The sequence below is a fragment of the Doryrhamphus excisus genome, linkage group LG12 (assembly GCF_037039965.1).
Source record: "Doryrhamphus excisus strain RoL-2023G ecotype Guam linkage group LG12, RoL_Dexc_Guam_v1.1, whole genome shotgun sequence".
NCBI classification, from domain to species: Eukaryota; Metazoa; Chordata; class Actinopteri; order Syngnathiformes; family Syngnathidae; genus Doryrhamphus; species Doryrhamphus excisus.
The window spans coordinates 12,912,319-12,938,639 of NC_136368.1; the positions used below are offsets into that span (position 1 = coordinate 12,912,319).

At 44.6% G+C, this 26,321-nt stretch overlaps 1 protein-coding gene across 1 annotated transcript in view; it reads left to right on the top strand.

Moving 5' to 3' along the window:
* ttn.2 (titin, tandem duplicate 2) overlaps positions 1–26,321 on the top strand; it is a 182,173-nt gene that overhangs the window by 88,397 nt on the left and 67,455 nt on the right. Inside the window, exons 124-179 of the mRNA XM_078795414.1 lie at positions 2,066–2,189; positions 2,471–2,737; positions 3,039–3,136; positions 3,825–3,993; positions 4,071–4,340; positions 4,418–4,684; positions 4,770–5,048; positions 5,131–5,539; positions 6,557–6,681; positions 6,843–7,109; positions 7,192–7,461; positions 7,552–7,851; positions 7,938–8,240; positions 9,325–9,512; positions 10,262–10,376; positions 10,500–10,787; positions 10,872–11,023; positions 11,105–11,252; positions 11,325–11,624; positions 11,746–12,033; positions 12,119–12,415; positions 13,393–13,579; positions 13,644–13,759; positions 13,825–14,124; positions 14,209–14,508; positions 14,595–14,700; positions 14,857–15,053; positions 15,134–15,439; positions 15,516–15,669; positions 15,750–15,874; positions 15,958–16,076; positions 16,437–16,617; positions 16,705–17,007; positions 17,122–17,616; positions 17,799–18,101; positions 18,183–18,339; positions 18,422–18,564; positions 18,633–18,751; positions 18,821–18,998; positions 19,078–19,362; positions 19,433–19,726; positions 19,813–20,112; positions 20,197–20,505; positions 21,452–21,669; positions 21,898–22,212; positions 22,367–22,481; positions 22,552–22,860; positions 22,940–23,121; positions 23,223–23,352; positions 23,438–23,589; positions 23,705–23,852; positions 23,931–24,151; positions 24,241–24,337; positions 25,109–25,405; positions 25,549–25,848; positions 25,923–26,237. Coding sequence (XP_078651540.1) covers positions 2,066–2,189; positions 2,471–2,737; positions 3,039–3,136; positions 3,825–3,993; positions 4,071–4,340; positions 4,418–4,684; positions 4,770–5,048; positions 5,131–5,539; positions 6,557–6,681; positions 6,843–7,109; positions 7,192–7,461; positions 7,552–7,851; positions 7,938–8,240; positions 9,325–9,512; positions 10,262–10,376; positions 10,500–10,787; positions 10,872–11,023; positions 11,105–11,252; positions 11,325–11,624; positions 11,746–12,033; positions 12,119–12,415; positions 13,393–13,579; positions 13,644–13,759; positions 13,825–14,124; positions 14,209–14,508; positions 14,595–14,700; positions 14,857–15,053; positions 15,134–15,439; positions 15,516–15,669; positions 15,750–15,874; positions 15,958–16,076; positions 16,437–16,617; positions 16,705–17,007; positions 17,122–17,616; positions 17,799–18,101; positions 18,183–18,339; positions 18,422–18,564; positions 18,633–18,751; positions 18,821–18,998; positions 19,078–19,362; positions 19,433–19,726; positions 19,813–20,112; positions 20,197–20,505; positions 21,452–21,669; positions 21,898–22,212; positions 22,367–22,481; positions 22,552–22,860; positions 22,940–23,121; positions 23,223–23,352; positions 23,438–23,589; positions 23,705–23,852; positions 23,931–24,151; positions 24,241–24,337; positions 25,109–25,405; positions 25,549–25,848; positions 25,923–26,237 — 12,700 coding nt within the window. The remainder of the gene's footprint in view (positions 1–2,065; positions 2,190–2,470; positions 2,738–3,038; positions 3,137–3,824; positions 3,994–4,070; positions 4,341–4,417; positions 4,685–4,769; positions 5,049–5,130; positions 5,540–6,556; positions 6,682–6,842; positions 7,110–7,191; positions 7,462–7,551; positions 7,852–7,937; positions 8,241–9,324; positions 9,513–10,261; positions 10,377–10,499; positions 10,788–10,871; positions 11,024–11,104; positions 11,253–11,324; positions 11,625–11,745; positions 12,034–12,118; positions 12,416–13,392; positions 13,580–13,643; positions 13,760–13,824; positions 14,125–14,208; positions 14,509–14,594; positions 14,701–14,856; positions 15,054–15,133; positions 15,440–15,515; positions 15,670–15,749; positions 15,875–15,957; positions 16,077–16,436; positions 16,618–16,704; positions 17,008–17,121; positions 17,617–17,798; positions 18,102–18,182; positions 18,340–18,421; positions 18,565–18,632; positions 18,752–18,820; positions 18,999–19,077; positions 19,363–19,432; positions 19,727–19,812; positions 20,113–20,196; positions 20,506–21,451; positions 21,670–21,897; positions 22,213–22,366; positions 22,482–22,551; positions 22,861–22,939; positions 23,122–23,222; positions 23,353–23,437; positions 23,590–23,704; positions 23,853–23,930; positions 24,152–24,240; positions 24,338–25,108; positions 25,406–25,548; positions 25,849–25,922; positions 26,238–26,321) is intronic.

The window sequence follows — 26,321 nt, forward strand, 5'->3', positions numbered from 1 at the left end:
ATAATTATAAATCATAATACCTATTAATCACTTTGTTTTTTGCAAGTAATGTGGTTGTTGAAAATTCAACAATTGTGTACAACATGATGAAGAATGAGAAAAGAAAAACAATGGGGATGTCCCACAGCCTAAGTGGAACGCATACTGTAGGTAAGTAGTACTGGAGTACATACTAATATGTTACATTGGACGTTCATGATATATATATATTCTTTATTTAATGCTATAGTTCTCAATTATTCAATATAATAATAATAATAATACATCATATAATAATAATAATAGTTTGCGTGGATTTTCTCTGGGTACTCCGGTTTCCTCCCACATTCCAAAAATATGTTAGATTAATTAGCGACTCCAAATTGTCCATAGGTATGAATGTGAGTGTGAATGGTTGTTTGTCTATATGTGCCCTGTGATTGGCTGGCGAACAGTCCAGGGTGTACCCGGCCTCTTGCCCAACAACAGCTGGAATAGGCTCCAGCATGCCTGCGACCCTCGTGAGGTTGAGTGGCATAGAAAATGAAGGGATGGGTAATCATAATAATATCTTGCCACTTTTTGGTGCTTACTAACACAAACTGTATTGAACCAAATAATATACATTGCGCCATTGAATATACTTACATGGATCCCACTGCACATTAATACAATACACTGTGCTCTTACTTCAGGTTATCTATACAGGTGTTGAAATTTGGACTGGCAGATTGCGGTTTGAATTTCACGGGTTGACTTTATCATGGTTATTCAAACATATATTAATTAATCAATCATTTGTGGTTGAATTCAGGCTATTATGAGTCCAAAAATATGCATACATCCATACCATCAATATCCATCCATCCATCCATATCCATACATTTATCCTCATTAGGGTTGCAGGGGTATGCTGAAGCCTATTTGGCATGTTTAAATAAATTGTAGGTGGGTTTTTTTGCCTAAATGAAACATTTTCAAGTACAATGGGTGATTTGTAAATGTAGTATTGTCCATTTGTCACTAGGTGTCAGTAGAGAGAGACAAGCACCAGACTGGATTGCCGCAACAACAGGCACAATAATAACATAATAATATTCATCATAATCATCATCATAACTCAGGCTATTGTTGCTGTCACAACCAAACCCAAGCATAAGTTTTATTTATGTCTTAAATGGCTTATTTTTTTCTGATTATCCAGTATACACTATACTGTGTGATACAAATGTAGAGGTCAGCGTGTGGGTGTTATTTACTGTCTATAGAGCTCTAATAATGATTAAAAAAAACTGATTTAGTGGATAGTAAACAGGTTTGTTATGCCATAACTACAAAAATATTCATTAAATCATTTTCTACCGCTTATCCTCACAAGGGTTGCAGGGGTGCTGGAGCCTATCCCAGCTGTCTTCGGGTGAGAGGTGGGGTACACCCTGGACTGGTCGCCAGCCAATCACAGGGCACATATAGACAAACAACCATTCACACTCACATTCATACCTATGGACAATTTGGAGTCGCCAATTAACCTAGCATGTTTTTGGAATGTGGGAGGAAACCGGAGTACCCGGAGAAAACGCACGCATGCACGGGGAGAACATGCAAACTCCACAGGGTGTAATCGAACTCGGGTCTCCTAGTTGTGTGGCCTGCACGCTAACCACTCAGTGCAGCCACTACAAAAATATCCAATATATAAATAAGCAATCCTACTATACTGCGGAAATGTTCTTGTCATGGTTGTGTCTGAAACAAAATAATGACGATAAGCAAGGTATTTCTGTACTTCTCCTACTGTCTGTATCCAATGTAGTCTGTCAAAGACTCCCACTGCTGTTTGAGTGTGCAATTTGCTGACATCAATGCCGTGCATTGCATTGAAGTAATACTTCAGAACCTCTGAATGCGCTAGTTATTGGCGAAATCCGGCTTGCAGTGGCTCCAAATAACCGTGGAGTCTTTCAACTTACTTAATGAGCAGCAGATAATGTCCAAGTAGATTCCTCTGTTTGAAGTTAGAAACACGATCGCTTTCCATTGTTGAAGCAGCTTTAACTTGACCGTGTCTATATTTGACCCGCAGGTGGTGCTGAAGTCGGAGGGCAAAGTTCACAGCTTGACCTTGCGGGATGTCCAGCTAAAAGAAGCGGGACAAGTCCGACTGACCGCCAAGGACTTCCAGACAGAAGCCAACCTCTTCGTTAAAGGTGTTGTGCACAAATCAAGGCCATAGCTTGACATTTTTAGTCGGTGTGGGAATGTATGTGACATACAAACAACCCATTAAAAAAATACATTTTCAATGGATGCTAACTCTGCTAATGTTAAATTCAACCTTTGCTTCTGAGTTGAAATATTTGATTTTCAATTGTTTAGGAGTTGGATTTAGGATCAGGGTGATTTGAGAAGGATTCAAACTTTTTAGATGATGTTTTTGCTATTTTTTTCATGCGAAAAGAAAAAACTGAGACATTTTGCTCGTGTTCAGAACCACCAGTGGAGTTCACTAAGCCTTTGGAGGACCAGACGGTGGAGGAGGAAGCCACCGCCACACTAGAATGTGAGGTGTCCAGACAAAACGCAGAGGTGCAATGGTTCAAAGATGGACAGGAGATCCGCAAGAGTAAAAAGTATGAGATGATCGTGGACGGCCACAAGAGGACGCTGCTCATCCATGGCTGCACTTTGGATGACTCGAGAACATATTCTTGTGACGCTAAAGACTTTAAAACCTCCTGCTTCCTAAATGTTGAACGTGAGTCATTTGTGAACGCTTTCCCCAAAGTGAAATCAGCCATTTTAGTAAGCTCCCAGGAAGTGTTTAGTGTTAATGAGGATGTATTCCTGTGGAGGGGCAAAGGTCATTACCATCATGATTACCATTTGGAAATGTTCAAGTCAATCAAACACTTTCCAGAGCTCCAGAATCTGTCATTGTAATCAGGGAAAATCTTCTAAAGCTTGACTAGGACAGTTTCATTCACCTGTTGTCATTTCTTTAACATGCTAGTCTGAATCAAAGACCTAATTTAAGCCGCTAACATCTATGTCAACAGCTCCACATGTTGAGTTCTCCAAGCCACTCCATGATGTTGAGGTCCGAGAGAAGGAGTCTGCCAGGTTTGAGTGTGAAGTGTCCAGAGAAGATGTTAAGGTGAGCTTGGCTTGAGAATAAAAGTATAATATTACGAGAAAAGAGTTGTAATTTTACATTAATTAAATTGGAAAAAATTTAATATTGTGAGAAAAAAATAATACAATTATTGTGATGTTGAAAGATTAAAATCAGAAACAATAAAAAAGTTTATACCATCATAAGAATAGGTAGTAGAAATTTAAAAAAACATTTTTGTTTTATATTCAGCACAATAAAAAGTCATAATTTTACCAGAATGACTGAACAATCTTACATATAATTTGAATACATTTGAATTTATTTTTCACCAAAAATTAATTTTACACAAGAAATGGCAGTTTTATGGAAATAAATGTATAATATTACAGTACAAGAAAAAAGTATTTCAACTTTTAAACTCTTAATTTTACCAGAATAAATTAGCAACAGTTCAAATTAATTTATATCACAAGAATAAAGTTCTGCTATCACAAGAAAACTATATAATTATATAGATTAAAGTTATACCAATAGACAAAATATGTTATGAGAAATATTTAGCGAGAACACAGTCATCACATTTCAAGAAAGAACTGGTCATTCCAGAAAAAAAATTATAATAAATTTTAAGAGAATAAAAACATAAAATGTGCTTTCATTTACAATAAACTAATCTAATTTTACTGTGGTCACTTCTCACTTACTCCATGTTAACACTCCGCCACAGGTCCGCTGGTTCAAGGATGGAAGTGAAATCAGAAAAGGGAAGAAGTATGAAATTATAGCTCAGGGACGCCAACACATCCTCATTGTCCACAAGTCCGTGTTTGACGACGAGGCCGAGTATGAATGTGATGCAAAAACATGCAAATCCTCCGGAATGCTTACTGTAATCGGTAAGAAGTTTGTGGCAAACATTTGCAAAACAAAAATAACCATGACAAAATTGACGTTGATTTTTCACTTTTCACAGAGGAGGAGGCCAGGTTTACTAAGAACTTATCCAATGTGGAGGGAACCGAGACTGACAGCGTGAAGCTCATCTGCGAGGTCTCCAAACCCAGCGCTGACGTCACCTGGTACAAAGGAGACGAAGAGCTGCCGGAGGGCGGCCGCTATGAGCAGATCGTCGACGGGAAGAGGCGAATCCTCCTCATTCAAGATCTGAAGATGGCTGATGCTGGAGAGTACAACTGTCGGCTGAGTCCTAGCATCAAAACATCTGGAAATCTCAAGATTAATGGTACACAAGATCACATGTCAAAGACCTCTGAGTGGTTTGATGGTTTCTCTGAACTCATCTGTCTTCTCCTCATTCAGAACTGGCAGCAGAGTTCATCTCTAGGCCTCGCAGCATAGAGGTGGTGGAAGGTGAAAAGGCGGAGTTCACCTGCACTGTTTCCAAGGAAACCTTTGAGGTCAAATGGCTGAAAGATGACAAAGAGCTGGAGGACGGAGACAAGTACCAAATGAGCCGTGACGGAAAGAGGCGGACTCTGGTTATCAATAATTGCGAGCCCAAAGACGAGTGCAAATATGTGGTGATGGTCGGCCCAACGAGAGCGACCGCTGACCTCACTGTGCTTGGTAAGTGCCGGTGTTATTTCCTGTACGTTTCATGCAGACTCTTCAACATGAGGCTATTTGTTGAAATGTCATTTGCGACCAACAGAGAAACTGAAGATCATCACACCATTGAAGGACACAGAGACCAGTGAAGGCCAGGAAGTGGTCCTGAACTGCGAGGTGAACGATGAGGGAGCAAAGGCCAAGTGGCTAAAGAATAATGAGACTATTTTTGAGAGCAGCAAGTACGTGATGGCCCAGCGAGACAACGTCTTCTCGCTGAGGATCAGAGACGCACAAAAAAGCGATGAAGACAACTATAGCATCAGCCTGACCAATCAGAGAGGAGAGCAGGCCAAGAGCTCCTGCAGCCTGTCCGTCAAAGGTCAGTAAGCACACAACTCAGAAGGTCAGCTTTGACGAGATGTCCAGAAACCCATTTGACATGTGATTTTTTGTGTCTTCAGAGGAGAGTTTGAGAATTGTTGTTCCTCTGGAGGACATTGACACTCAGGAGAAAAATACAGTCAGCTTTTCCTGCAAAGTCAACCGGTCCAACGCCACTCTGAAGTGGATCAAGGCTGGCGAGGAGATAGTCTTCAACAAACGCGTCATCTACAAAGTTGACAAAGTCAAGCACACGCTGATCATCAAGGACTGCACGCTGGCCGACGAGGGCGAGTACACTGTTGTTGCTGGAGAAGACAAATCCACAGCCGAGCTGATCATCAGTGAGGCTCCAACCGACTTTGCCATGCAGCTGAAGGACCAGACTATCACTGAGTTTGAAGATGCAGAGTTTACTTGCAAGCTGACAAAGGAGAAGGCTGACGTCAAATGGTACAAGAACGGCCGTGAAATTCGTGAAGGACCAAGGTGAGATTTACATAAAACTTAATTCAGCGGGAAATGAGAAGATCAGAAGCTACTAGTTGCAACTTCAGTTAACCCGCCATTATTTTTCAGCCTTGTTGTTTGCTCGTACCATTCAAGGTTTAAGACTCATAACACATTTTACACAGTCATTCATTCATTCATTCATTCATTCATTCATTCATTCATTTTCTACCGCTTTTTCCTCACAAGGGTCGCGGGGGTGCTGGAGCCTATCCCAGCTGTCTTTGGGCAGGAGGCGGGGTACACCCTGGACTGGTCGCCAGCCAATCACAGGGCACATATAGACAAACAACCATTCACACTCACATTCATACCTATGGACAATTTGGAGTCACCAATTAACCTAGCATGTTTTTGGAATGTGGGAGGAAACCGGAGTACCCGGAGAAAATCCACGCATGCACGGGGAGAACATGCAAACTCCACACAGAGATGCCCGAGGGTGGAATTGAACCCTGGTCTCCTAGCTTTACACAGTCATAAAATTCTTAAATTCACCTTGGTTCCTGTAGCTCAGAGCAGCATTTTCAGACATTTTCAAATCTTCAACTTCCGGTACAAGGAGCAGCCTGGTTGCTTCTGCATTGCTACACTAAATGCTATGTGACGCTCGAATCGGTGTCCATCCACTTAAGCGGAAGAACGTCAGTTGAAAGCTCTGTGAAACTAATATTTAGGAAAACAGACGACAATTAAAACCCCAACCACTTAAATAGGCATTAATTAACATATTAATTGTCATTAATCATTTCATACAATAAAACAATAATGCAACAAACTTAGCACTGTTTGAAAGCTAACACTTAGCCCTTAAAAAAATGGTAGAACTTACTAAATAAGCAGCTTTATTTACTGTTATTCAGTAGCAAATATGTACAATTTCACGTCAACATATTTACAGAATAGAGTAAGCACTGTGGTCAGTGATGGTCATTACACGATTCCGTGTACTTGTTGTCATTGTTAAATGATTCAAATAACTTTGTCTATACGCAGATACACATTTGAAAAAGATGGTAAGACCTGCACCTTGCGCATCAAAGAGTGCCGACCTGACGACGAGTGTGAGTACGCTTGCGGTGTCGACGAGAAGAGATCCAGAGCGAGACTCTTTGTTGAAGGTGAAATCTTTTTCAAGAACACTGTTTTTGTTAGTAGAATTGTTTTGTTTGACTTTGGTCTTCTGTTAAATTACTTTCAGTGTCTTGAAAAGTTCCATATAAGTTCAAAGAATCATCTTCTTCTGATCAGAATTACCTGACATATTATCTTGGTCTTGCAGAGACCCCAGTGGAGATCATCAGGCCACCGCTGGATGTGTTCCAACCTCCCGGCTCTGATGTGGTGTTTGAGGTGGAACTCAACAAGGACAGAGTGGAGGTGAAATGGTTGCGGAACAACATGACAGTCGTCCAGGGAGACAAATACCAGATGATGAGTGAAGGTAAAGTCCACAGACTACAGGTCTGTGAGATCCGTCCTCGAGATCAAGGCCAGTACAGAGTCATCGTCAAGGACAAAGATGCAATGGCCAAGCTGGAGATGGCGGGTAAAAAGCGATAAATACAGGCGTAAAAAAACACTTTTTCGGTCTTTCTAATGGATGCTGTTCTTGGGTCTTTCCCTTGTAGCGGCACCCCAGATAAAAACCACTGACCAAAACTACGTCACAGATGCCGGGAAGCCTCTTGTCATGGCCGTTCCCTACAGCGCATACCCACAAGCTGAGGCAGACTGGCTGTATGACAATTTAAGTCTTCCCCAGGATAGCGTCTACACATCCTCCGACTGCACAGAGTACCGCATGAAGGACCCTAGAAAATCTGACGAGGGTCGTTACAAGGTCATCATTAAGAACAAGCATGGAGAGGGTGAAGCGTTCATCAACCTGGATGTCATTGGTACAGTTTTTAAACTTTGCTCTTTTTACTTTGATTTAATGTTGAATCATAAACAGCTCAACCATAAATTTCTGTTCGTCTGGACAACAGATGTTCCAGGACCTGTGAAGAACCTGCAGGTGGTCGACACTGCTGACGGTGAAGTCAGTTTGGCATGGGAGGAACCAGAGAATGACGGAGGAAGCAAAGTCATTGGTTACGTAGTGGAGAGACGAGATGTGAAACGCAAGACCTGGACGCTGGCCACTGAGCACGCCGACAGCCCCGAGTACACAGTGACAGGACTCCAGAAGGACTCCTTGTACCTTTTCAGAGTCTGCGCTCGAAACCGTGTTGGCAGCGGACCCACAGTAGAGACAGACAAACCAGTCCAGGCCAAAAACAAGTTTGGTATGAATTTTTAGATCTCAGGTGTCGTGGAAGGTTGTTTTATCAGATCCAGTCCTTTGACTGTTTGTTTCTTTTATGGTCTTCAGATGTTCCTGATGCTCCTCTTAACGTGATTGTCGGGAACGTTTCCAAGTTTGGTTGCACTGTGTCCTGGGAGCCGCCGGCATCAGATGGCGGTTCTCCCATTACCTCTTACATCATCGAGCTCCGTGACAGGACTTCCGTAAAGTGGTCACCTGTCCAGGTGACAACATCTGATGAGCTCAGCGCTGTCATTAATGATGTCATCGAGAACAAAGAATACATCTTCAGAGTCAAGGCTCAGAACAAAGCTGGTGTGGGCAAGCCAAGTGCTGCTTCCCAACCTGTAAAGATTATGGATCCCATTGGTGAGTCACACTGGTTGAACACAGCATGTACTTGTGGAATGGAATGGAATGGAATGGCCTTTATTGTCATTATACAAGATGTACAACGAGATTGGAGAGCTTCTCCTTTCAGTGCAGTAGTCAAGTTAAAAAAAAAAGTATATAAAAGTAGAGTAAAAAAGACAATTTAACAAGATATTTACAAGATATCCAAAATATACACATAGTATTGCACAGGAGCATATGCAGGAGCAGACATATTGCAGATATATTAATTTTAGTGCAATGGTAAATGGGTCATAGTGCAAAATAATGACTGGTGTATACACATGAGTAAAGTCACATATGAGTGTATTGTATTGGGTTGTTAAATAAAATAAATATGATTGAGGTAGTAACAGAGGCAGTGATGGAAATATTGTACATTTGCATTATGCTAATGACCGGGTACGTTGTATGTCTGAGATCAGGGTGGTGATGGCTCTTGGGAAGAAGCTGTTTCTCAGTCTGCTTGTTTTTGCCTTGATGCACCTGTAGCGTCTGGTCCAGGGGTGGGCAAACTACGGCCCGGGGGCCACATCCGGCCCGCCAAGTGTTTGAATACGGCCCGCCCAATCTTTCCAAAGTATTTCATTTAAACTCAACATACAACCTGGCATCATGGCCTGAGCCAACCTTTTATTATTATTAGATTATTAGATTATTATAATTATTATTAGAACTATTATGATTATTATAATTATTATATTAATGCTAATTATTATATTAATTATATATAATATTGTTATATTTGCATATTTTACATAATAATAATTTAATAATTATTATTTAAATTTTATTGTAATTATTATAATATTTTATTATTTTTAAAATATTTAAATATAAATACAAAATAATAAATAATAATAGCAGATTGCATGACAATTTTACAGATACAATAATACCAGGTGGACTGTTACGTGTAAAATATATAGTCTGCCCCCCCCCGTAAATTTTGTCATATCAATGCGGCCCGCGAGTCAAAAAGTTTGCCCACCCCTGGTCTGGTCAAACAGCTTGTGCTGTGACATTACTTTTGACACGTTATGTAACTTGTCCCCTACAGAGCGTCCCAGCCCACCCCAGAACCTGGCCTATCAAGACCAGAACAAAAGCTCTGTGCAGCTCAGCTGGGAGACACCGCTGAGCAATGGTGGAAGCATGATCACAGGATACATCATTGAGCGCTGTGAGGACGGAACCGATAAGTGGCTCCGCTGTAATGCCCGCCTCTGTCCTGACCTTTTCTACAAGGTATTAAGACATTCATTCATTCATTCATTTTCTACCGCTTTTTCTTCACAAGGGTCGTGGGGGTGCTGGAGCCTATCCCAGCCACAGGAATAACTAAACAGGGCAGTTGTGTTTAACATGGCTGGAAGACCAAAATCAATATCCCAGTGGGCTTTATGTCAATTCAGAAAAAGGCAAAATTATTTTTTTATTTGTTCTCTAGGGATACATGCAAGGAATTGTGCTTTTTTATTACAGTTTTGTTTAATTCTACTATTTATTCATTCATTCATTCATTTTCTACCGCTTTTTCCTCACGAGGGTTGCAGGGGTTGCTGGAGCCTATCCCAGTTGTCTTTAGGCGACAGGCGGGGTACACCCTGGTCGCCAGCCAATCACAGGGCACATATAGACAAACAACCATTCACACTCACATTCATACCTATGGACAATTTGGAGTCGCCAATTAACCTAGCATGTTTTTGGAATGTGGGAGGAAACCGGAGTACCTGGAGAAAACCCACGCATGCACGGGGAGAACATGCAAACTCCACACAGAGATGGCCGAGGGTGGAATTGAACTCTGGTCTCCTTGCTGTGAGGTCTGCACGCTAACCACTAGACCGTCGTGCCGCCCGGTATTAAGATATAAGACATGTCAAAGATTTTAGTTGAAAATACAAACCTGAAGAAACTATTTTAGGATTTTGTATTGTAACGGTCACATTGATAACATCTGTTTTGTGCCAACTTTGTGTTTGCCTATTCAGGTTAGCGGTCTCAAGTATGGAACAAATTACAACTACCGAGTGTTTGCAGAAAACGCAGCCGGAATCTCAGATCCATCCAACATCATTGGACCTCTGCTGGCCGATGACCCACACAGTGAGACAGGCAGTGGTTCATCACTGCTGTGCTAAATTTGGCACATTTCATTTGGCCTTTGTGGCGCAACTTCACACAATTCTTTAGAATATGGTGACTCAAAGTTTCTTTCTTTGTTTCCAGTTGGTCCGACTTTTGATCTGAGTGCGTTCAAAGATGGCCTGGAGGTTATCGTCCCGCAGTCGCTCACTATCAGAGTCCCCATCTCTGGATATCCCGTCCCTGTTGCCACGTGGACATTCGGCGAGAAGGAGCTGACTGCCACCGATGAACGGGTCACTCTGACGACCAGGTCCACATTTGCAGAATTAGTCGTCACGCCAAGCGTTCGGCCAGACAAAGGCATCTACACCTTGCAGTTGGAAAATGATGTCACATCTGTCTCTGGCGAAATTGAAGTCAACGTCATTGGTAGGAAAAATTGTCCAAAAACTGTCCTATCTGAGCAAGAAGCGTCTTTCAAACGTCATAATATTTGTTAACACCCCACTCTAGCCGCACCTAGTGCACCGAAGGACTTCAAGGTGCAGGAAGTGACCCGCGAGCATGTTCACCTAGCCTGGGAAGCACCGGAGCATGACGGCGGAAGCCCTCTGACAGGCTACCAGGTTGAAAAACGGGAGGTGTCCCGCAAGACCTGGGTCAAAGTATGACACTTCAGTTATTATTGGCCATATCATCTCCTTCCTTTGCCTAAACCACCGTTCCTCTATTTCTGTCTGCAACAGGTGGCCACAGGTATTCAGGATCAGGAGATGACTGTCACTGATGTGGTTGAAGGGAAGGAGTATCTCTTCAGGGTCACAGCCTGTAACAAGTGTGGACCAGGAGAACCTGCATACATTGATGAGCCCATCAATGTATCCTCTCCTGCCAGTGAGTCAAGCAGTAACAGTCATTTGTGAACTACAGACTGGCGAACACCTCTAATGCGTTTTTGCACTCCAGCTGTCCCGGACCCTCCGGAGAACCTGAGATGGAGAGACAAGTCAGCCAGCAGCATCTTCCTGACCTGGGAACCTCCAAAGTATGACGGTGGAAGTGGCATTCGTGGCTACAATGTTGATCGTTGCCAGAGAGGAAGTGATAAGTGGGAGCCCTGTGGAGACCTCATCCCTGAGCTGAAGTTTCAAGTGACAGGTCTGATTGAGGGCCAGTGGTACTCATATAGAGTCCGAGCCTTGAATCGACTTGGTGCCAGCCGGCCCTGCAAGGCCACAGACGAGATCCAAGCTGTAGATCCGAAAGGTAAAGAGCCACAAATCTCATTGTAGAGATTTAATAATTTGTGATGTAATGCTGGATTGATGTAACTATACCTTTAATCTGATTTTAATTAATTGTTGATCCTTTTTGTCTGTCTGTGTAGAGCCACCAGAAATCCATTTGGACTCAAAGCTGCTTGCTGGTCTGACTGCTAAAGCTGGTAGCAAGATTGAATTACCTGCCGAGGTGACAGGCAAACCCGAACCCCGGGTGAAGTGGACTAAGGCTGACCTGGTCCTCAAAGCTGATGATAGAGTCGCCATCGACACCAAACCCGGGCACTCCACCGTTACCATCTCCAAGACCAAACGAGATGACAGCTCCACCTACATCATTGAGGCCACAAACAGCTGCGGTCGCGCTACTGCTACTGTTGACGTCAACATTCTTGGTAGGTGTGGTCATCTAGACACAGCAAAATGATGTCAAATGTTTGAAAATGTAATATTCCCCATACAATCCCCCCAAACTTGCAGATAAGCCCGGCCCCCCAGCTGCCTTTGACATCTCCGAAATTACCAATGAGTCCTGTTTCCTGGCCTGGAACCCACCACGTGATGATGGTGGCTCGAAGATCACCAACTACATAATCGAGCGACGTGCTGTAGACAGTGAGATTTGGCACCGGCTCTCCTCCACTGTCAAACAAACAACCTACAGAGCAGTGGGTCTGGTCAAGTTGAAGGAGTACATTTTCAGGGTCTTTGCTGAGAACCAGTTTGGTGTGGGTCTACCAGCAGAACACCCATCCATCATCGCAAGATATCCCTTCGGTAGGTTGCCTGACACAGTCCACTTTACATATAGTCTTGACTGTAGTACAATTTGGGGTTACTGTTGCAGACTAAGGATCAACCGATACATCAGCCGGCTGATATATCGGGCCGATATTTGCATTTTTTCCTTATATCAGTATCGGCCGATACACGCGTGGCATCCGTCAGGCATCTGCCGACAAGTAGTCGCGGTATCCCGTCACCACTGTTGAATCACATGAAGAGCGCGTTTTCACAAGTAATAGAGTTAGCTTGCTTTTAACACTTCACTAAGCCCATCACATTTCACTGGGTGATCGCTAGGCATAACAGTTTAAGTCACGGTGTGACAACAAGAAAGCCCAAAAACATCACATACCAACGCAACAGACGAATAAAAGGACTTTCACTAGTTGAGCAGAACAAGAATGATGATGAACTATGCAACTTTAAATGCGTGTCTCTCCGAGCACACACACACACACACAGAAGGAATTGGAGCAGCCGTGTCTGCTTATGAGAGGTCTTTATCGTGCACAACACCAACTTTAATGATGAGAGAAATGTTTTATATATTGTACTAAATTGTGTCAGTGTGATGTGTATGTGTGTGTGGAGGCGGGGGGGGAAGAGGTGCGCGTCACGCTGTGGAGGAGCAGTCATCACTTCAATGCTAGATAAATTTAAACTACGACAGAAATGTTTTGCACATGGTCGAATATTTATTCCTTTTAAAGTTGATAATGCCGTTTAAATGTGTGTTTAAGGAAGCTGAATCCTAGTTCAGTGTTTACATTTCAATAAATATTTGTTTCAACATGAGACCTGTAATATTTGTTATCATGGTCGTTTTTTCATGTAAATTGATGGATCGAAAGCAGTATCGGCCACAAATATCGGCCCAAGCAAAATCGGTATTGGCTGAGGGTGATGGAAAAAAATCGGTGTCGGTCGATCCCTACAGACAGTATATCACCAACGTCTGTTTTTTTCAGACACCCCCGGCGCACCCTACAAGCTGGAGCCTTCGGACATTGCCAAGGACTCACTGACTCTTAGCTGGTACGAGCCTGATGAGGATGGAGGAAGCCCAATCACAGGGTACTGGGTGGAGCGATATGAACCTGACCATGACAGGTGGATGCGATGTAATAAGCTGCCGATTAAAGACACCAACTACAGGTTTGTTCGAACAAACTAGTGTTTTGTGGAATTTTGGTTAAAAAACATTTGTTTTCCTTAACAGGGTCAAAGGTCTTCCCACAAGGAAGAAGTACAAGTTCAGAGTCCTCGCTGAAAATCTGGCCGGAACTGGAAAGCCAAGCAAGGAAACTGAACCAATCCTTGTGAAAGATCCAATTGGTACAAATCTTATGATTGCATGTCTCTGCTCGAATCTGTTACTAAAAACCTTACTGTTCTTCTAGATCCCCCATGGCCTCCTGGTAAACCCACAGTGAAGGATGTGGCAAAGACTTCATGCTTCCTGATGTGGACCAAGCCAGAGCATGATGGGGGAGCAAAGATTGATGGCTATGTCATTGAGATGCTCAAGAGTGGCACAACAGATTGGATTCGTGTGGCAGAGAACGTCAACATGACCGAGTACTTCTTGAAAGGCCTGATGGAGAAGCAGGAGTACTCATTCAGGGTTCGTGCAGTCAACATGGCTGGCGAAAGCGAACCCAGTGATCCCAGCGATCCTGTTCTCTGCAAGGAGAGGCTCAGTAAGACACGCTAATTATTGGACTTAGAGTGATGGTAAAACATTTTACAATCATTAATCTGACGACACAAATGTTTCTCCTTAGATCCACCTTCAGCACCCCGTTGGCTTGAGGTCATCAGCATTAGCAGGAACAGTGCTGAGTTGAAGTGGACGGTTCCTGAGCGTGACGGTGGATCGCCCATAACTAACTATGTGGTGGAGAAACGGGACGTCAGACGTAAAGGCTGGCAGGCTGTGGATACCACTGTGAAGGAGCTGAAGTACACCGTGACCCCGCTCAATGAAGGCTCTCTATACGTGTTCCGTGTCGCAGCTGAGAATGCTGTTGGCGTCGGCCCATTCTGCGAATTAGAGGACTCTGTACTGGCTAAGGACACTTTCAGTGAGTTAACAGGAAGTTCAGCCAAATGTTCAATCATTCTTGTGTTGTGTTGGCTGTACATGAAAGGACGTTTCTGTTTGATTTAGCCACCCCCGGGCCACCATACGCCCTCGCCGTTAATGCAGTGACCAAAAGATACGTGGACCTGCAGTGGGAGGCCCCTAAAAACGACGGTGGTCGACCAATCCTTCGGTAGGTCACATGACCAGATTTTGAATGGTTCATGTCCTAGTTGTAAACAGGGTTAAAACTCGCAAAACCCAACTGGTTTGTTAAAACTAAAAGGTTCTTCAAAAAGCATTTACAATGATATCATGAATGTATACTTAACTCTCTGGGATCTTTCAGGTATTCCATTGAGAAGAAAGAAAAGCTCGGAACTCGCTGGGTAAAGTGTGGAAAGACTTCCGGGCCTGACTGCAAGTACAGAGTCACTGATGTCATAGAAGGAACCGAGGTTCAGTTCCAAGTCCGGGCTGAGAACGAGGCTGGAGTCGGACATCCCAGCGAACCCACCGAGATCCTGACTATTGAAGACCCAACAGGCTAGTCAACTGAACCACACAATCCACATTCTCGTTTTTGTTTTCCATCGTAGCTGAAAAATCACTTCTTGTCTCTGCAGGTGTCCCGTCTCCTCCCATCGAGCTGCATGTGACTGCCGCCAGCAGGGAATTCCTGTCCATCGGCTGGAAACCTCCACAGAGGGACGGTGGCTCCCCCATCAGCGGCTACCACATTGAGATGTGTGAAGCCGGAACAGAGAAATGGATGAGGGTCAACTCCCGTCCCGTGAAGGAGCTGAAATACACTGTGGAAGAAGGAATCGTTCCTGAGAAGGAGTATATTATGCGAGTGAGAGCAATAAATGCCGTGGGAGTCAGTGAGCCCTCCGAAATCTCGGAAAACGTTTTTGCCAAAGACTCAGACTGTAAGGACTGTCGGTTTCAACATGTCTTGAGTATGATTTTGTTTATTTGACATTTGCTGCTTTGCTTTATTACCAGGTAACCCCACAATAGACTTTCAGACTCTTGACTTGGTTGTCGTGGAGACAGAGAAGCTCCACATCCCAGTTCCTTTCAAAGCCGTTCCCTCGCCCAAAATCACTTGGCACAAAGACGGGAAAGAGCTTAAGGTCGACGATCGTCTCGGTCTGAGGTTGGTTCCAAATTATTCTCATGTCTCTCGTAAGTCCGTTTTAGTGACTGGTGGCTGATTGGATTGTTTGTGCTCATTAGGAAAGAGTATACGTCCTGTCACCTAGAAGTCGATAGCAGTCTTCATTCTGATGCAGGCCAATACAAAGTGACATTGGAGAATAAGCTAGGGTCTGCCAGCGCCACCATCAACGTCAAAGTCATCGGTACTCAATTGAACCTCGTTTGTTGTGTTAATGCGCATCAATATAATGTTTTTAACCAATATTTCAACATTATCAATCAACAGGTCTTCCGGGCCCATGTAAGGAAATCGTGGCCTCTGAGATCACCAAAAGCTCCTGCAAGATCTCCTGGGATCCTCCTGACTATGATGGTGGAAGCCCAATTCTTCACTATGTCCTTCAGGTCAGTACCATCATGTGTTTTTCTGTGCTCCTGAAGGCTCAACAAAGAAATTACGTCTAGATTTATACTAGAACATGCACAGTTAATGAACGATGAAGTTGTTTGTAATAAAGCAACAGACCAAAACTATTGCTGACACAATTAAATAGCTTCAATATCTAATATTAAATCTGAGAAAGATTACTCTATGGAACATTTTGAAAATAAATATAATGTTTTCAATGCAGGTTAAATCTTTTTGAGTGCACCTGTATGTTACGTTTCTAGCAGAGTCTGATTACTTTCAAGATCCACAAGCGTTGAGATGTTGCTAAAACAACGCTGCTCGTGTTTCTCTGACTGACTGTTGTGTTCTGGCAGCGGCGTGAGGCTGGCAGGAGGACATATGTCAACATGATGTCTGGAGAGAACAAAGTAAGCTGGATCGTCAAAGACCTCATCCCCAATGGAGAGTACTACTTCAGAGTCCAGGCAGTAAACAAGATTGGAGGAGGAGAGTTTATTGAGCTACGCAACCCTGTTATTGCTGAAGACCAGAAACGTAAGAACAAGCAGACATGTTTTTTACAATTTGTCATAATTCGATGCTGGAGCTGGGACAATTTAACTGTGTCTCATCTTGCATCAGATCCACCTGACCCGCCGGTGGATGTGGAGACCCACAATCCCACATCGGGCACCATCACGCTGACCTGGAAACCTCCCATGTACGACGGAGGTTCCAAGATTATGGGCTACATCCTTGAGCGACAACAGAAGGGTGAGGACAAGTGGGAGAGGTGCAACGACTTCCTGGTTCCGGTGCTTTCCTACACCGTCCGAGGACTAACAGAGGGCAAGAGCTACGCATTCAGAGTCAAAGCTGAAAATGCAGCTGGGGTCAGCGAGCCATCACGCAGCACCCTGTTTGTCAAGGCCTCAGATGCTGTTGGTGAGGATGAACAGTTGGGAGCACAATGGGCACAACAACACTTTCACTTTTTCTGCTGGAATGTCCTGCAGCTGTCATTGTCTCAATATTATTTTGTCTTTATTTTATCATCAGATCCTCCCAAAGTCTTCCTCAGCGGGAGTCTGCAATCTGGCCTGAGCGTGAAGCGAGGCTGTGAGATCTGTTTGGACGCCAACATTTCCGGCTCACCATACCCCCAAATCACATGGTACTGGAACAACCAGGTGATCCGACCCGAGCCTCTCCGCAAAAGGACTGAGAAACCACTGAAGAAAAAGGTGGAGAAAAAGGAAGAGATAAAGAAGGAGGAAAGTGAAGGAGAAAAGAAAGAGGAACAGAAGGAGGCTGCAGTGAAAGACACCGAGGAGAAAGGGGAAGAGAAGAAGGAGGAGGTTACTGAACCTGAGCCTGAGGTGGAAGAGTCAGACTACCCGACTCTTGGCGAGCGTCTATCCATCAACAACAGCAGGAGGGGCGTGTCCTCCGTAGTTGTTAAAGACTCCATCCGTGCTGACCATGGCATCTACATGGTGAAGGTGGAGAATGACCACGGCATTGCTTCAGCAACCTGTGAGGTCAACATACTTGGTGAGAACGCCAGTCTTTCTACTCAATTTCTATCTAACTTGGTCACAAATCAAACTGAATCAGACCAGAATGGCAGAATTTTGTTTTGCTTTGCATGAAAGTCCATGTCGTATCTGTTGAGAAATCAGTCAAAGAAAAAAAACAACAATTTTCAGGGTCTAAAAGTCTTGTTTTGTTATTAGACACACCTGGGCCTCCACTCAACTTCAAGTTTGAAGAGGTGAGGAAGAATTCAGTGATCTGCAAGTGGGATCCGCCTCTGGATGATGGTGGCAGTGAGATCCTCAACTACACACTGGAGAAGAAGGACAACTCCAAGATAGAGCTCGGATACAGTTGTGTCACCTCAACACTGAGAGGATGTCGCTATCTTGTGCCCAAACTCATTGAGAAGAAAGAGTACATCTTCAGAGTTGTAGCTGAGAACAAGTTTGGAGCTGGTCCACCTTGTATCTCCAAACCTCTTGTTGCTAAGAATCCCTTTGGTATGTTGCATTTAAAAAATGTTAGCAATACATGGCCAGAATCACATAAGTTAAGCAATCGCATCCCAACTTCCTTCTCAGAACCACCTGAGGCTCCTGAAAAGCCACAGATCGATGACATCACAGCTAACAGTATGCTTGTCATCTGGAACGAGCCAAATGACAACGGAAGCCCCATTTTGGGATACTGGGTGGAACGGCGTGAGATCAACAGCTCTCATTGGACTCGCGTCAACAGGTGGAGAAATGTGACATTGGTTTACCTGCCTGACGTTCTTCAACATTTGGTGTGATAACCTTTTATTTGTTCACATCTACAGAAACATCGTCTCTGACACCGAGCTGAATGTTGAAGGACTCATTGAGGGCCTGACGTATATCTTCAGAGTGGCAGCTGAAAACCAGGCAGGGCCTGGAAAGTTCAGTGTCCCTTCAGATCCTCAGACAGCCCAAGCCCCAATTTGTACGTAAATTATCTTCAGCATCACACAAATCAGAATAGCGGTGGACATGTTCAACTTGTTTGTGCAGTACCTCCTGGACCACCAGTGCCACGAGTGGTTGCAACAACGGACCACTCTATTGACGTTGAATGGGATGTGCCCGCCGACAATGGAGGCGGAGAGATCCTGGGATACCACGTGGATAAGGTCAGATAACATTTGCTATTAATCAGTGAATGTGAAACATAGCTGTACATTTTCACTGGTGTTCCTCAGGCTATCGCTGGTACCAAAGACTGGTCCAGGTCTACAGAACGTCCATGGAAGGGTCGAGCATTTACTGTATATGGAGTACGCGAAGGAGCCAAGTACTTAGTCCGAGTCATTGCCTGCAATGCTGCTGGAGAGGGAACACCGGGTTTCACAGAGTCTGTGTTCGTAAGGAATCCGGCAGGTCAGCCAGAGAGCCATAAAATCGAAAAATTGTCATGTTAAATATTATCATTAAATTCTTTTTTGATTGCTTTTCTCAGAGATGCCTGTGGTTGAGCTGGACATTTCAGTCAAGAATGGTGTAGTCATCAGAGCTGGTGAGATGCTTCGTGTTCCAGCCACAGTCACCGGTAAACCCTACCCATCCATCACCTGGACAGTGGATGATGCCAAACCTGACAAAGAGCGTGTGGAGATTCTCACAGAAGGCAATGACAGCATTGTTTCAGTTAAAAATGCACAGAGGAAAGACTGTGGAAAATACCAGATCTCTGCATGTAACCCAAGTGGTACCAAGTCTGCCTCCACTCGAGTGGAAGTCATGGGTAAGTAGAAGTGCACAGTCATGTTTTTAATCAGAAGAGGCAGATATATGTAAAATGTTTTTTTGGGCAGATGTTCCTGGACCTGTCACAGACCTGAAGCCAGTGGTTGTCACCCGTAAGATGATTTTCCTGAACTGGGATGACCCAGATGACGATGGTGGAAGTGATCTGACTGGCTTCATTGTGGAGCGCAAAGATGCCAAAATGCACACATGGAGGCAACCTGTTGAAACTGCCTCCTCCAAGTGTGAATGTGTGGGGATCATGGAGGGACAAGATTATATGTTCCGTGTCATTGCCAAGAACAAGTATGGTATGGGCCCACCTGTTGAGCTGGGACCCATCAAGGCTGTGGACCCACAAGGTGTGTCCAACGATCCCTCGATGGTGATTGGTGTATCCGTCTATTGGTATACTTTATGTTAATATTTTACATTGCTGCTTCTGCAGGACCACCATCATCACCCGAGAAGTTCCACTACACAGAACGCACAAAGAACTCTATCACCCTGGCCTGGAGGCCACCTCGCAATGATGGAGGCAGTCCAGTCATCGGCTACTTTGTGGAGAAGAAGCGGCAAGATCAGCAAGCCTTTGAGCCCTGCAACACAGAGATCTGCCCCAACATGACCATGACTGTGGAGGGCTTGGATGAGGCCTGGATGTACGAGTTCAGGATTAAGTGTGCAAACCTGATTGGAGAAAGCGAGCCATCTATTCCACTGACCGTGGTCATCCAAGACGATGAAGGTACGCTGAGTACTTTTACACGCTGTTGATTGATTTTAGTCGGAAGGATTGTATGTATTCATGTGATTCATGTGTCCTTCCCAGTGGCTCCTGAGATACACATGCTGAAGACGTTCAAAGGCGACTGCATCACTGTGAAAAAGGGTGAACCCATCGAGATCCCCGCTGACATACTGGGCCTTCCCATTCCCAAAGTGGAGTGGTCCAAAGATGACGTGGTGATTGAGAAGCCAACAGAAACCCTGCTGATGGACACCGAGGTGACCGGCAGGATGAACTGCAAGTCAACGCTGTCTATACCTACAGCCAACAGGAGGGATCGTGGCAGCTACACCATATGTGCCTCCAACAACATGGGCTCAGCCAAGCACACTGTGTCCATCATGGTGCTAGGTGAGTGAAAACCTACAATCATGCTGCTGAGTTGAGAGCTATGAATCTTCATATTAACTGCGCTGTTACCATTCCCTATTCTAACACATGTAGCTCAGGCCAATTACATCAAATCTGAATGAGGACTGACACATTGAACAACCGATTCAATTGTTAAAACACAGATATTCTGTTTAGTGGGTGGACTTTTGTCATAAAAGCAACAAACTACTGTATAACAGAGTAACAAAGCAAATGCAGACTTTGCATTAACTGTACCCTCAAATTTGTTTTCAAGGTATGTATTTTTGAAAAAATAGTAATTACCTATTTTTGGCGTACCCTGGCAGTCTAAGGGACCTTGGAATTGTACTGACTGGCCAATGACTGCCCCTGGCCAATACCACTCATCATACATAAATTGACAAATGTGTAATTAATCCATGTGAGCTGTGTCTGCTGATATCACTCCTGGATGATTAGTATAAAAATTGGCAGCATAAAGCCCTGATCGGAGCATCCCTATGTTTTACATGCAGAAAACAGCGAAATACATACAAATTATGAATTAAATGGATACATGAACATTTAACAGCACTTTTACCTTTATTGAAGACTCTGCAAAGTGTGGCAGAAGGAAGGTAGGGTAGGGCTGTTTCACTATAGTCTGTTACTTAATTTAACTTAACTTAAAGGAGTAGATGGTTAGAGTTGTATACTTGCTCACCAACTATTATACACACTGGCCCGGCTCACTTTCTATAATGCGTCCCCCTTAAACCCACCGCTCTGCAACCTGTTATCCTATTATAACAGACACTACCATCATTTGCTGTGAGGTCTTTATTGAATTCAATAGTGGTTTTTGACCTTCTTTCCAAATTTCTGTTACTTGCAACTTTCCTTGCTGGTTTGGTGGGTTATTTTGCAGCCAAAATTCAAAGTTAATTCTGTTCTCTCCATCCAGACCGCCCACTTCCTCCCAGGAATGTGACAGTGTCGGACATCAAAGCAGAGTCTTGCTACCTTCAGTGGGATGCACCCTTAGACAATGGTGGCAGCGAGCTGACTAACTATATTGTTGAGAAGAGGGACATGACACCGGAGGAGGCAGAGGAGGAAGGACAGGAAGTGGAGCCCCAGTGGGTGGAGGTTACCAACAGCATCATTGACAGGAAATATCGGGTAGGTGCTGTTAGAGCCTATCTTGCCGATAATCATATTTTATTTTTGACATGCATTCGTTTTCCATTGAAATGCTTCATGTTACAATTCACAATTCCACATGTCCGAAAAGGAGTACGAAGAAGAAAAGCTTATTCGACAGCCTCTCTAATTGCTAATACATTTGTTCACTTCCTGTATTCAATATTATGTGGATTATTATAAAGACTATCCTCCTCCTTGCTGTAGGTGTGGAATCTGGAAACCAACAAATCCTACCTGTTCCGTGTAAGAGCTGAAAACCGCTATGGCAAGTCTGACCCCTGCACAACTCAGGAAGTTCAGATCACAGACCCCTTCGGCCTTCCGGGCCCACCAGAGAAACCGGCCATCACTGAGTATTCAAAGACCTCCATGACCCTGACCTGGGAGCCACCACGAGACAACGGCGGCTCCATGATCATTGGCTACTGGCTGGAAAAGAGGGAAAGAGGCTCCGCTTATTGGGCCAGAGTCAATAAGATGCCAGTCACCAAAAGGGGAATGAAAGGCTGGGAGTACCAGGTTTGTGTTGATCTCTCTTCATAGATCACACAGCATTGAAGTAACAGTGCCTTATTAAAGATAGTCATGAATGTGAAAATTAATGTGAGAAAGTTTAATGTTTGATAAGAGAGTCTGCTCATCACGACATGACAATCGCTTCTTTTCCTTCCAGGTGACTCGCCTGATTGAGGGGAGTGAGTATGAGTTCAGAGTTGCTGCCTTCAACTCAGCAGGAACTGGACCATTCAGTGGACCATCTGACCCAGCTTTTGCTGTTGACCCTTTGAGTGAGTAATTGTTATTATTATTTCTCCTTCTTTTGTGCACCATTCAAAACGAAATATTTCCACTCTGCAGCACCTCCCGGCATGCCTGCAGCCCCTGTGGTGGCTGACAAGACAAAGCACAGTGTCACGCTATCTTGGAAGCCACCAGAGAAGGACGGAGGAAGCCCCATCAAGGGCTATATAATCCAGATCCAAGATGAGGGCAAATCAGATTGGGTGAGGGTGAACGATCCAGAACAGCTCCATCCCACCACTGAGTTCACCGTGCCAAGTCTCCGTGAGCTTAAACGCTACCGATTCAGAATCATTGCAGTCAACGATATTGGCGAGTCAGACCCCAGCCCCCGCACCAGCGAGGTCTTGGTTGAAGAAGTCCAGCGTATGTTTTTTGTGCCATAATGTCTTAACAAATTGAACTTGAATTGAATCATCATTGATTGTTTACTCTCATGACTCAGTTCCACCTTCCATCACCATTGACGTCGTGGTAGATGACCTGCTCTATATCCGGGCTGGAGATCCAATCAGGATCCCTGCCATCATCAAGGGACGTCCTGCACCAAAGGTGACATGGGACTTTGATGGAAAAGCAAAAAGTCATAAGAAGAAAAAACTGCACACACTTCCGGTGGACTCTGAGGTAACCTTTTCCAATGAGACTCTCACACAAAGAAAAGTACAAGCTTAGTTGTACTTTTGTAGTGTGTTTGCGCCATACTCATCAAGCTTGTGTTTACTCAGGTTGAGTCCACAGACACCACATCTACTGTAACCGTCCCTGTCAGCCTGAGAAGCCACTCTGGACGCTACACCATCACGGCAAAGAACAAGTCTGGACAGAAACATGTCAATGTCAGAGTCAACGTCCTTGGTACTACTTCATTGTTTGAAAATATAGTAAATATAAAAGTAACTGCTTGTGACTATGTTTGTTAACCTTTTTCTTATCGGCTCAGATGTTCCTGGACCTCCAAAAGAGCTGAGGGTGACAGACATCACTCGTTCAACCATGAGGCTGATCTGGAAACTGCCTGACAATGACGGTGGAGAAAGAATCAAGAGCTACTTTATTGAGAAAAAATGTGTCACAGACAAAGCCTGGACCAAGGTAAAGGCTGTGTTATGATCTTGATTAGCAAGAATTCTTCATATCAATGGAGTTTGCTGCATGAATCCTGCAGTTTGTCAAACGTTAATTGGTGAACCGTGTGATTGTTGGTCAGGTGAACACAGCCTGCGCCAGTCAAGCTTTCGTGGTACCTGGCCTTTTGGAAGGACAGCACTACCTGTTCAGAGTGCGAGCTGAGAACAGGCTGGGATTTGGCCCATTTACTGTCACGACTGATCCTGCTCAGGCCATGGACCCAATCTGTGAGGACAGACTTATTTTCCCTCTGAAATACCAGCAACCTTAATTGTGTGCTAACAATGATTTCCCCACGCCCTCAGACCCACCAGACCCCCCCATCCATCTGAAGGTCAATCTGGTGACAAAGAACACAGTCACTCTGAGCTGGGAGCCGCCCAAAAATGATGGCGGCTCTCCTGTTAAGCATTACATCATTGAGCGTTTGAGCTGGGACACAAGTGGCAAAGAAAAGGAGACATGGAAGCAGTGCAACAAGAGAGATGTTGAGGAGCTCACATTTGTAGTGGAGGACCTGAAGGAGGTTTGTCTTGAAATCCTGCTGCTTCTACAATTGAGTTATAGATTGGACAAGACAAAATACAGTGACACTGTGCTGTCGCTCTCATGCAGGGAGGAGAGTACGAGTTCAGAGTGAAAGCTGTAAACGCTGCCGGACCAAGTAGACCCTCCGCCACCGCCGGACCGTTGGTCATTAAGGATCAGACATGTGAGTAGGACCACTGTCTCTTGGGAATCATTGAACGTACCGGCATGTCCTATTCATGAATCTGACATATTCAGATTAGAAGATAGCACAGAAGGCTGCACATCGAATGAGTGGTTAGCGTGCAGGCCTCACAGCTAGGAGACCCGAGTTCAATTCCACCCTCGCCCATCTCTGTGTGGTGTTTGTATGTTCTCCCTGTGCATGCGTGGATTTTCTCCGGGTACTCCGGTTTCCTCCCACATTCCAAAAACATGCTAGGTTAATTGGCGACTCCAAATTGTCCATAGGTATGAATGTGAGTGTGAATGGTTGTTTGTCTATATGTGCCCTGTGATTGGCTGACGACCAGTCCAAGGTGTACCCCGCCTCTCGCCGGAAGACAGCTGGGATAGGCTCCAGCACCCCCGCGACCCTCGTGAGGAAAAAGCGGTAGAAAATTAATGAATGAATAGACAAACAACCATTTGCATTTACATTCATACCCACGGCCAATTTAGATTCGCCAATTAACCTAACATGCATGGTTTTGGAATGTGGGAGGAAGCGGAGTACCCGGAGAAACCCCACACACACACGCAGCGGGAACATACAAACTCCACAAAGAGTTGGAGAATCAAACCATCTCCTGACCTGCACCCAACATGCTAACCATTAGGGCATCGTGTAGATTGCTCATTTAAGTTAATTTATCGTACATAGTCCCAAAAAAAAGGTTATGAATTGTTTTCAGTAATGAAGTAACATGGCATCTGACTTCCACCTGTGTTCCAGGCGCTCCCACTATCGAGCTGCGTGAGGTCATGGAGGGCGAGGAGGGCTGTGACCTTAGCATTGTTGCTAAGGTGAGCGGTTGTCCTTTCCCGACGCTCACATGGTACAAAGCCAGTCTCTCCAAACCAGAGGAGAAGGCTGCCGTCCAGTACGACCAGCACATTAGCAGACTGGTGAGCCGGGACAAGTGCACGCTGCTGATCCAGCAGGCCAGCAGGGAAGACAGCGCCTTATTCAGTCTGACAGCCAGCAACAGCCTGGGCTCGGTCACAAAGGACATTAAGGTCTTTGTGCTCGGTAAGGCACTCATTTTTTAAGTTCATGATACGAATTATAATACCTAAAGGGAAATTGGCATTTCACAGTGTATATATTTTTGGTTTTATACCACACCTACATTTTCACATTTGAATTGACACTGATATAATGATTCCCCACAGGACCTCCTGGTCCCCCCGTAGGACCAATCAAGTTTACCGAGGTGTTTGCAGAGAGGATTGGGCTTGCCTGGAACCCACCGACAGATGATGGTGGCTCCAAGATCACTAACTACGTCGTTGAAAAGCGTGAGGACAATCGGAAGTCTTGGGTGCACATCTCAAATGACCCTAAGGAGTGCGCCTATCTGGTGACCCGCCTGACTGAGAACCACGAGTATGAGTTCAGAGTCATGGCGCAGAATAAGTTTGGTGTCGGGCCACCGTTGGTCAGTGAGCCAGAGAAGGCCAGGAACCTCTTCAGTGAGTGCAAACATCAACATTGAAAGCATAAAGATCCACAGAAGGACTGTACTGATGCTTGTGTTTTTATACAGCTGTGCCCGGTCAGTGTGAGAAGCCCACAGTGACTGATGTCTGCCTGGAGTCTATGACTGTCAACTGGGAGGAGCCTAAGTACGACGGTGGTTCCTCCATCACTGGCTACTTCATCGAGAAAAAGGAGACAACCAGTAAGCGTTGGACCCGCATCAGCCGCGAGCCAATTCGGGCGCTGCCGCTGGGCAACAACTGGGACGTCACCGGCCTGCTAGAGGGTGCCATGTACCAGTTCAGAGTCATCGCAGTCAATGCTGCCGGCTGCGGCCTTCCTAGCGTGCCCTCTGATCCCATGCTCTGCAGAGACCCCATCAGTAAGTCAGCTAGCATTTAGCTGTTTCAGTATTTAAATGTTATATATGGAAAATGTAGGCGGCACAGTGATCTAGTGGTTAGCG